We start from the raw sequence: 11,675 nt of genomic DNA, 5'->3' as shown, positions 1-11,675 counted from the left end.
AAAGTGGGACTTGGTCACATGATGCACGTTTGACTGAATATCCTCACCACTATGTTATCGCTGTTCAATCCGGTCTACTACCATAGTCCTAGAAAGATGTTATACAACAGTAAAATAGTGAAGCTTAAGTTGTTGAAACTTAAATGGGGTAAGACAAATAAGTATCTTTTACCCTTCCTCAGGTCAAGAATTCAAGATGCTCAAATTCATTTGTGATAAAAAATATCTCACATACATGAAAAATCGAAGGGAGCAACGCAAAACATAGTACACATCATTTGGGTGAAACCTGTGACATGATCCAATGAATCTGGACATTTGTAAAGAACAGCAAACACAAAACCATATCAAACATCAGGGACGATACGAACAGTTATGAGTAAAGAAATTGGAAATGTATATGATGAGACCATTTACTTTTGATACAAGAAGGTCACAATCATTGTTAACCGTTGGATGTGAAATCGAATGGGTCGTGATGCATCACTAATTGAGCAAAAAGTCCGAAACAAACTTCTTGAAAGCTGTGATACATTTTAAATTGTTAGATTTCACATCCAAGGGCTAAGAAAAGTTGTGACCCCGTACTAAAAATAAATGGTGTCATAGTATACAATCCCAAAAAAAAATGTGTCTAGAAGGGCAACTACTTATGTCCTGAGTATCAACTAAAATAATTCAAGAGCATTGAGAAAGAAGAAATAACTGCCTATGAATGTGCTGCATTTATGTATTTGGACTACATAGAGGAGTGAAAAACGAGATGCATGAACTGGGGCATACAGTAGTGGTCCTATTGGATAGTTAGAAATGATGCTGCTCGTGCTTCCATGGAGAGGAGGCAGAGGAGATCAAAGATAAGCTTCTGTGTCACAATCGAAATCATTATGGTGATGTTGTCTATCCAACATTTAAGAGAAAGCCGATGGCATCAAGTGTAATGAGTTTTTTAGGAATATTCTATAGTTAGAATTTTGTAATTATAGGAATTAGGATTAAATTTTATTCATATAATATATTTAAGTTATTATAACTAGAGTAGCGATACTATGAGACCTTCCCACACCCATGTCAGTAGGACCCCAAAGGATCACCATTAAATTTTGACACAGATCTCTAGAAAAGTTATCCCATACCCATGTGATAACTTTTTTAGAGATTTGTGTCAAAATTTAATGGTGATCCTTTGGGGTCCTACTCACAAGGGTGTGGGAGGGTCTCATAGTGTCATTACTCTTATAACTATAACCACATTACAAATATTAATTCATTTATAATTATTTATTATACATTTACTAATATAGATGAGATTATAACTTATCATTCTAGTTATAATAGTCATTAACTATTAATATAAATAATTATAGAAATATAAGAACGTCATTGTAATATATTAATAATATTTAGTTATAACACTAATTACAATTGTAATAATAATTCTAATCTACAATTGTAATAATAAATCTATTAGAATTATTATACTAGTAATAAAAAATTTATAAATGTAGTATTGTTATAGTACAAATTCTTTGAAAAATATATGGTATCTTGTAATCCTATAATCATCATATTATTTTACATCCCATTTTTGTAGGCGAGACAACATAATATTTCAAATATTTGAAAAAATGTGTTAAAATATTATTAAACTCATTACATATCAATAAGAGTGCTTAAAATTAGTTACATTGTAATCATGCTTATGTAAGGTGTGACGTAGGGATAAAAAACGGGCATGTAGTTTAAAAAAAAAATCACTATGCATAACTATTTCTTTACCTGCAGTTACAACAGAATACAATCAAACACCTTGACCCAATTACAACATTTAAAACACTTTTGCTCGCCAAAAATATCTATTACATACAGTTACTAGCCTCTTAGGCACAATTGCAAACACTTACAACAATTCAATTTCAACACAATGTACAATGACAATACAACAAAGACGTTAGCAACATCTCAAGAGCAACTAGAGGGAAGCATGGAAAGTCATTATCCACACTCAAAGATACCTTAGTGAGACTTAGCAACAACCCATACCGGTTTACTACGATAAAAAATATGATATCAATGGCCATGCTCTATACAAATGGAAGCCTTATGGAGATCAACACCTCACATGCATTTTGGGCTGAGACGCACTAATTGTGGAAGGTAATAATCATCAAAATGAAAGATCTCACCATCAAACTGTGAGGCTACTGTTTCATGTACGGCTAAGATATAATATCCTCCAAATCAATGCACAATTTGAGCACATAATGCTGACCAATGAAAATTTCATGATTTGATCACAGTCCAGCCATCAAATCAGACACATCAATGGCTAAGATTGGCCTCATATCAGCCCCTGATCTAATTGATGATGATGCAAATGGAATAAATATTGTGCCTGGAGTTTATATATAGGCTCAATTCAATGCTAATTATTCAGCCTATACACAATCAATTGATTTCTATATGCAAGCCAATATGTAGCTCAAATAATCAAACTATGGCAACATGATGATCATCCAAGTTGCAGCAACTTAAAGAGGAATTGTTGTTGCAAATTGAAGAGACGGGTTAATTTATGAGGTTAGTAGTCAAATTACTCCATGCACAAAATTTACGTCACAACATGGTGGAAATGAGATTTGATTGACATATGGTCCTAGAAAAAACTTTGATCAAGCTCTCAATTGCAGAGAATGCAGCAAGTGACCAAAATCATGTCGAGATATTACTTGATTCGGGTGTAGAGCTGCAAAGCTCTTGTGATGGAGGAGCATAGAGGCAAATCTTGTGAGAGAAGGTGTCTTGAAGTCGGATCTCTTGGCTCGTATTTATAATGTTAGGTTGTGGGGATCGCATCCTTTCCTGGTGAATGGAAATGCCTAAACACCTAAACATCCATTCCATTCCTTAGAATCAGCTACCATGAAATGAAATGAGGTGGATCACATACACCTTGACCATCTTAATCCATATTGCCTTTAAATTTGAATTTGAAAAACTTCCTCTCCAATTTGCTTACAGCATGTGGATGATATCGTCCCAACCAATGTACGAGTGCTACCTCACTTCATCCCAAATAACACAACCCATGCACCCCATTTGAACACGCACTCTCTTCCCACGTGTGGAATCTGGAAGCTCTACCACATGAGAGAGAGAGAGAGAGAGAGAGAGAGAGATGATGATGATGTCACGCTCTCACAGAGTGGGGTGTGGGGTGTAGGCCCCCACACATGTGGATCCAAATGAGCCTCATGTGGTGGCTCACTGGCCATTGGGCCTTCATATGTGCCACTTCATCCACAGGTGTGAAAGTATTATCTTTTATACTTGGATGAGGTTTTTATAAGGCCTAGGTTTGATGAAAACAAAATAAACCCTCACCTCAAATCCTCATCTAAAAAGCATTTTCGGCAATGGAAAACTCCATGATGGCTCTAAAATCAAATTCCCAACACCAAAACTCAAAAAATGATACAGATCTTGCGGATCTATGAACACTTATTTTAGGGAAAAATGGACAATCGAGAAAATTTGTTACAATATACACTATTTTTAGAGCTTGAAATCATTTTTTTTTTTCACAACCATAATGTTCAAGCCAAGATGATTGATGTAAAAGTTTTTTAACGCTTGAATTACAACTTTTGATGAGTTATGAGGTGAGGCTTTACTTGTTTTGCTAGAGCTGTAGCCCTATTAAACCATTTTCCTTTATATTCTGTTGGAAGTCATTACTTTAAATGGGAAAAATAATTTATAAAAATATTACTAAAAAGATTTAAAATTGTCTCCAAAATATTATTTCTTTAAATTCCAACTACTATAACTAAGGAAAATCCATTGAAAGAGAATATGTATTAAAGATTAATATTTTCCACAAGATTAATATTTTCCACTTACAAAAAAGCGCTTCCCACCTTTCAAAAACTGGAATTCAACACCATTTTCTCAAACAAACCCATCAGAGCCTTTGACCCACAGTCTAGATCACAAGGTCTTGTACTTGGTCCTTTAAAGTTGGCCAATAGTTGGCGGGACTATGGAACTGATGTTGATTACAAGTGCCCCCTAAGGACAAGTCGTAAGCACCAATCTCATGTCCCGATAATGCTAGTTGTATATTCTCTTCCTATACATATGCATGTCCCTTCATATGAACATCTCGTGAGATCATATATTGAGGTTTTGGCTCTTGTCCTCACAAGACTGTTGATCCTCACATTGGAGTAAACACCCTCCGGCCATATGCAACTGGGCATATCTCCGACCTTGATGAAGAATGACCCTCTAAATAAATCCTCTTCAATTGTGCTTCACGCCTCATGGCCATTGAAGCACAACGGAAGAGTCTTGTGATTTTATGACTCTTGTGCACACACATTTATATATACAAAAGTGGAGCTTCTTAGGCCTAGACCACAAAACTCGGGTTAAAATCGTATTAGTGCTACAAGGCACTTTGAATCTGGCACTCCAAGATGTCATTCTATATTCGATGGAAACCAAGCAACATCTTGGATAGGTCACACACAAGGCCATATTCTAGTTGTATCCTCTTAGACCATTGTTCAAATATGAGCACTAAGTCCTAGATGGGCATCATCCACTCAACCCAGATGGGCGACACAGCCTCATCCCAGAACCCCACTAATTATGCTTCCATCCAAATAAAAACATAACGTGGATACAACACAAGCCTTTAGGCCACAAAATCACAAGAAATTAATAATAATAACAATAATGATGATGATGATGATGATGGTGATGATAATAATAACACTAGTAGTCGCAGCAGTAGCAGGAGGAGGAAAAGAAGCAGTAGTAGCAACAACAACAGCAATAATAGCAGTAGGGGTAGTAGTGGTAGTAGTAGTAGCAGGAGGAGGAGGAGCAGTAGTAGTAGCAGTAGTAGAAGGAGGAGTAGCAGTATCAATAGCAGTGGTAGTAGCAGCAGCAGTGGTAGGAGCAGCAACAACAGTAGCAGTAGTAGTTGTCTCCTAACACTACCAATGTGGAAGCTTCTGCTACTAGGAATATTTAAAATTACATGCATTGTAATACACTTGTTAATTATAGTAAGTATAAATTATCTTAAAAAATATATTTTACTATTAACTAAAATTATATTCTTAATTATAATAACAGTTAATAATGATATTATAATTTGAAAGTAATTCAAAACTTATATTTCTCCCAAAGAACCACATATACTCTCCTTTAAGATTGGGAGAGACTTAAGTGCTCTTTCTCTAGGAAACACAAAAGATTTGGAGAGAACTACCCTAAAATATCTCGTAATTATCATCACTGGGTTTCAGATTTTAGTTAACTTATCAAAATTCTCTCCCTGGAGATTGGAAAACACGTGTATTTTCTCTCCCTAGCAAATAGAAAAAAAAATCAAGAAAATCCTATGTTTTCTCTAACTTATCTTCAATATCGAAAATGTCCAATGCAATAGAAATATTATGGTTATGTAAGTTCATGTTAGAGACAATTTAGGAAGCCAAAAGTAATGACGGAAGAGAGATACAAGGAGAGATTTTAAGAGAAACATTTAACATACACGGTTCTCTTTAAAGGTCAAGTGATTTACATTTTCTCTAGGGATAGAGTTCGCTTTTATTTGTGCAATACATATCTACCCCTTAACTGCGGCTCAAACTGGTATGTCCTTAGCGATGAGCAATAATTTGTTTACCAAAGAGCCATTGTAACTAATAACTATATCTTTTCACTTTAGGTTCACTGGAAAATCTTAATCCAAAACAGATCTTACACCCTATAAACTCCAACCATTGAGAAGTTTGTTAATAGGAAGATTGATAAGCGAAGAATGAATCAACATCCCTATATAATTGGAAGCTGAGCTCTACAAACTAGGAAAATCTCTCATGTAGGTTTAGGATAGCAATTGGCCAAGCGGCCACCACAGGCAGGTTAGCCTGGCCCTAAAAACTAGGGCCTAAGCCACAAAATGTTGATTGATGTCCGAGGCCACCTTGGCCGTCCACAACAGGGGTTTTCCTTTTTTTTCGTTTTATTTGTTCGGGTTTATTATGCCAGGCCCCGCCTAGCAGGTCTCGGGCAGGGCATGGGTCAAGGCCTCTTTTGGTTTAGGCTGGTTTAGGCCAGCCCTATAGGCACCAGGGCTGTTGGACTAGGGCCAAGGCTGACCCAGACCAGATCTAGCACGTTGCCAGCTCTATGTAGGTTTACTTACGACCAAACATCCCAACAAATAGTATTCATCTTTTATCTGTCTGCATTATTCCTATGAGCCCCTAAACCTTGAGCATGAAACACAATTCATATTTTAGCATGCATAGTGAGGAATGCCTTCTACAGAGATCCAAATCTGAAGGGAAATCTGGAATGGTGAGAGTAAGCTTTATAACCATCTTTGAGCTTTCTAAAGCACATGGCTCGCTATGCTTATTCTTTGCTCGCCACAAGAAAATTACATCACCAATGTCAAGAAATTTGCTGGGGATGGGTTTTGTTATTTACAATACTTAGTTGCACATAAAGCAATGCCCTTAAAATCTTATCTTTTGGGTGAAGACAAACCAATAATAGTGGTTCGAAGAAGTTAGCCTCACTTTTCAATAATGGTGTTAGCTTAGGTAGAATCATAATCGTGTGATCATTGGTTCGATTGCTTTTGCAAAGCGGCAATGATAAGGTCTCAGGATTCTGGTTATGTTTAGAGGGATATGGTGAAAGAGAGATGGTACATGAGGTCTAGTTCAAATCTTTCTGGTGGTGTACTGTGGAGGGATGGGGCTTAGCCATCTTCCTAAGAAACTTAATGCTCGACTCCTCAACCATCCGAACATGTGTAGTCGAACGGTGAAGACAAAAGGTAACTTGACAAACCTACTATAACCTAATTTCCTTTCAAAAAACCTTAAGTTCCAAGTACGGACATGGGAATCATCAATATTCTTCATAAAAAGCACACATGCCAGTTTTAATGAACAATGGTGCTGCTACATGTAACACATCTTAAATAATATATTCTAAAAAGTCTAAATGATTTTTGAAATGTTCCTGAAGTTTAAAAAGTTTCAAATATGCTCTCGTGTAGTTCCGAGACTTCAATATGGGTTAAAAATAATTTTAAAAAATATCGTTATATTCCATAAGCCCATAAAATTAATTGTTTCCATAAAGAGAATATTGAATATTCTTACAGATTAAGTTTTCTTTTTGTTCATAACTTGGAGCATCTTCTCACATCAAATACTTAGCAATATATTAAGTGATATTTGAATATCCATTTTATATAAAAACTATGCACACACATTGCGATTGAGGTGAATTGATGCATTAAGGATCAAGTAATCAATTTGTATTTTAACCTAGATATTTACAGTCTAGTGATATTGGTCTTTGTTCTCGATATGATCGGCATTTGAATCAGGAGACAGCCACAATCCTATACATATGCCATAGTTCAGAAGCTAGGTTAGGCAATTTTAGGTTCATGAGGGTACAGGGTCATGCCATACGCTTGATTTTCTATGGGAGATTGGAAGTTGTCATTCCAAAGATAACTTTATGTCGGCCACGTGTTAACTGTCAAACAGATCCTTCTCTCCGCCTACATATAGCTCAAATGATTTTTTGACCTTCAACATGGAATGACAGCATGGAGCTTTTTAAGGGACCAGATCTCACAAAAGGTTTGCAGCCCACAATTCTATATATATGCCATAGTTCAGAAGCTAGGTCAGGCAATTTTAGGTTCATGAGGGTATCGGGTCATGCCAGATCTTTGATTTTCTATGGGCAATCGGAAGTTGTCATTCCAAAGCTAACTTAATTTCGGCCACACGTTAACTGTCAAATAGTTCCTTATCCCTGCCTACATGTACCTAAAATGATTTTTTGACCTTCAATATGCCTTTACTAAGGGAGAATGATAGCAGGGACTATTAAGTGCAAAACGTCTCCTCAGGGTTTTATTTTATGACAGAATATTAAGGGACCAGATCTCACAAGGGCATTCATCAAACAGAACATATGCAATTACGTGTATCTTTAAGGCCCTTCCCAAATTTCATGGAACAGCAAGCCTTAGGACACAATTTACAAATTTGAAGATATATACGATGCATCTGCGACTTCCAAGAAATGCTATCAGCCTGACCAGTTTACTTCAGGACATGTTACGTGGGTACTGATACAAGTGCCAGTGTCTAAAGATGTTTAGTTCTTTATTCAAAAGATTAGATATGGATAGGTTGGTAGACATATTATGTTATATTGAATAATGCTTCTATAATATAATGTAGATAAGTTTTACACTGAATACCGATATATGTAGGTAGAACATGCTCCTTGCTGTGGAGAAGTTTTGAGTTTGAATCCCAAGAATTAAGTTTTGTATTGTGCTGTTTACCGAATAACACTTTACAATATTATATAGTAAATATGAATTATTTGTTCATGTAAACAAGACACTCACGGTGGTATACTTCACTTCCTTTTGCCTGAGGTCTTGAGTTCTAACTTGGTGTTCGGGGCTCTAGTAAAATAGGCTTTTCTATATACACAGTAGCTTGAGTTGTCGAGAAGTCTTGAAGTATCATCACATGTGGACAAGCGATACTGGGGGAGGGACGGCGTGTTCTAGGTAACACTGCTTCCGATCATTGGGATTTCCATCCTTAGTCATTACAACATTCTAATAATCAGAGTACCATCAAAATAGGCTCAAATCCTGTCTTCAATGGACAAACCAAACATAGAAAGTTGTCATTTTTGTTTATGAGTGATATGTTGATGGCAGTATATCGACTGTACATGTTTCATAGCCTTTTTTACCTTTCTTTGTATATATGATATTGAGACGTGTAGACATGCGTCAAACTATCGTTAGACAATACAAGGGAAGGAAAGGGCATGTCTAGGTAATTACTGCTTCGAACCTTGGGATTTCCATCCTCGGGCAATATCGTTATATTCTAACAATCAGAGTGCCATCAAGGTCGCCTCAAATCCTGTCTTACATGGATAAACAAAACATATGAAGTCATTTTGTCCGCGAGCGAAATGTCGATGGCAATATATCCCTTGTACATGTCACTTCCTAAGAACAAATCCCTGTTATTTTTACCAAGCCAATAACTAAGAAGAGATATGACAAATTTCTGAGCAAACTGAAGCTCATGGTTTGACAACATCAGTTTGGAATCCATGGGGGGTTGGGGGATAGTCTTTAAGTGTATATTTATCTTTTGGTGTATGGTGTGGTGTCGTTTCTTATATGTTTAAGGAGAGGTTGCCCTTTGTTTATTATAATAAGGGCAACAATGTCATAAGTCTAGTACTCAATTGCATTCCAAGCGGGTTACACATTAATCTAAATGAGAAGTCTTAGCATTCTAGTTGTCATATTCCTATGTCCACAACACTTACAGAGGGAATGTCAATTCTACTATAAGATTTGTTGTGAACTTAGTCTCTTTGAGAGGCCCAAGAATGCATGTTTGGGATGTAATGAAGTCTATGAATAACAACGGACCCACGTTATAATAACATTAGAATTTCTAAAACACTGGTGCATTATGAACTACAAAAGTCAATCACATTTCTAATATCGAATGCATTAGTTAAAACAAGCAACATGTATAATGTCAGATATCTTAGCATGTTGGCTACACATTAAGAAATTAAATGAATAAACTGATCAGTTGGTCAATATCCAGATGAACACACCTAGGAGACACATCTCATTAAGGCTAATTTCACATATGATTAGCTGGTGTGACGAAGACTTACATTATTATTTTCTGGCTTAGCCCAGTAGAAGCCTTGAGCTGCGATTATAGCCATGTTCGACGCGACCAGAATGAAGATACTCAAGGAATGCTTCCCCATCCATTCAAATAAAAATGTTGGTTGCTTGTAACCATATACATCAACCTGTGACAAAAAATTGATGAGCAGTTAACTCACCAATTAACTAAGCCAGTGGTATTCATACCAAATTACCAGGTTGAATATTAAGATAAACACCAAACAAAGTATCAGAAAATGATCTATTTATACAAACTGACCTTAAATGATTGATTTTTGTATTCCACCAAGAAAGAGGATTAGTAGGATTTTTTCAACCAAGAAAATATACATGAGAATCTACATGTACTAGCCCCAACATCATTACTGACACAATCATGAAAGCTTTGCAAGGCATATGAATTGGACGGGCCAGTGCAATTGAGCAAGTCAAATAACCCTGAATGAATAAATGTCGGGAACTTATCGGAGAACGAGAAGTCATGATCTTGACCTAGTTCCCACTTAATTTGAAATAAAAGCGAGATTTTATTATATTATTAACTACAAAATATAGGTGCTAACCCACTGAGATCTACAACCATCAGCAGTTTCCTAAGATATTACTATCCATTGATAAGTTTTTTGGAACCTCAATCTTTTTAAGTTTATAGGGTCCAACAATCAAGTTCAATGGTCTTATATCCTCTTCCAGTCCAAACATCGACTTGTTAGATTTCTTTCTATGATTATCTATTAGTCCGAAAATCAGAATCAACCCCATGGCATTTCCAAATTGAATTAACTAGGGAACTTCCTGTGTCGGTTTTTAGAAGAAGCCTGACATGCAAATATGTCTTCATAATACGTTGACTCTATTGTACAACCACCTGGGAATTGTTCAATTTTCTAGATCATAGGAAGTTAAAGTAGTCCCATCAAAGGTCTATAGGTCCACTTAATACGGAATGGGCAATTTTATTTCAGTGCCCCCGCTATTTTCTTCTCCTTTTCCTTCATTTCTTTCAGTTTCCTCTTTTAAGGTCTATAGCATTTTCTTAATAATATGGAATTCGTTTATAATTATTCAAATTGTGTGTCACTGAGGCGATTTGACCCAACGACAGAATGAGTTTGAGTACGAGTTTAGTATCAAACTCTGCTTTCAAGAATCACCTCAGTTAGAGCCCTTAATGAGGGACTATAGTGATGTCATTTCGGATGAGTTACCTGAAGGGTTACCATCCATTAGGGACATTCAACATCACATAGACATTGTTCTTGAGTCTAGCCTACTGAACAAGGCTGCATTTAGAATGAGGCCAAAGGAGCATGATGAGTTGCAGAGGCAGGCCACAAAGCTTCTATATCCAAGAGAGCATGAGCCCTTACGTTGTCCTGGCCTGGTTGACACCCAAAAAGGATGGGACTTGGTGCATATGTGTTCATAGTTGGGCCATTAATAAGATCACGATCAAATACCGCTTCCAAATTTTGTGCATTGATGACATGTTAAATATGCTAGCTGGTGCTACTATGTTTTCAAAGAGAGATTTGAGGAGTGGGTACCATCAAATTCCTATTCGACCTAGAGATGAGTGGAAGACTGCAATCAAAACCCGAGAGGGCCTTTATGAGTGGTTGGTGATGCCATTTGGCCTCTCCAATATGCCCGGTACTTTTATGAGGGTGATGAATCAAGTGTTCAAGCCTTTTATTCGCAAATTTGTGGTGGTACACTTTGATAATATTCTAGTATACATCAATGATGAGTAGGTGCATATGAAGTAGTTACGATTGATGTTTGACTTGTTACGAGAATAGCAGGTCTACGTTCATGACAGACAACCTAAACTTTATTGGTTATCTTGTTTCAGCAGAGGGGA

General features: G+C 36.5%; 1 protein-coding gene across 11 annotated transcripts in view; it reads right to left on the bottom strand.

Annotated features, from left to right (window-relative positions):
* Positions 1-28: 28 nt before the first annotated feature.
* LOC18428486 (pyruvate dehydrogenase E1 component subunit alpha-3, chloroplastic) overlaps positions 29-11,675 on the bottom strand; it is a 35,989-nt gene continuing 24,342 nt past the window's right edge. For all 11 annotated transcript variants that reach the window (XR_016041500.1, XR_016041494.1, XR_016041493.1 and 8 more), the window contains 2 exons: positions 9,793-9,936; positions 29-310 (listed from right to left, as the gene is read on the bottom strand). Coding sequence is in view for 2 of the 11 variants with exons in the window: in XM_088848078.1 (XP_088704204.1) it covers positions 275-310; positions 9,793-9,936 (180 nt within the window). In the remaining 9 variants the exon portion in view is untranslated. The remainder of the gene's footprint in view (positions 311-9,792; positions 9,937-11,675) is intronic.

The sequence above is a fragment of the Amborella trichopoda genome, chromosome 9 (assembly GCF_054954075.1).
Source record: "Amborella trichopoda isolate Santa Cruz 75 chromosome 9, AtrichopodaSantaCruz75HAP2 v2.0, whole genome shotgun sequence".
Classification (NCBI taxonomy): domain Eukaryota; kingdom Viridiplantae; phylum Streptophyta; class Magnoliopsida; order Amborellales; family Amborellaceae; genus Amborella; species Amborella trichopoda.
Note: the sequence above shows the minus strand (reverse complement) of the source record. Positions and strands in the feature narration are given on the sequence as shown.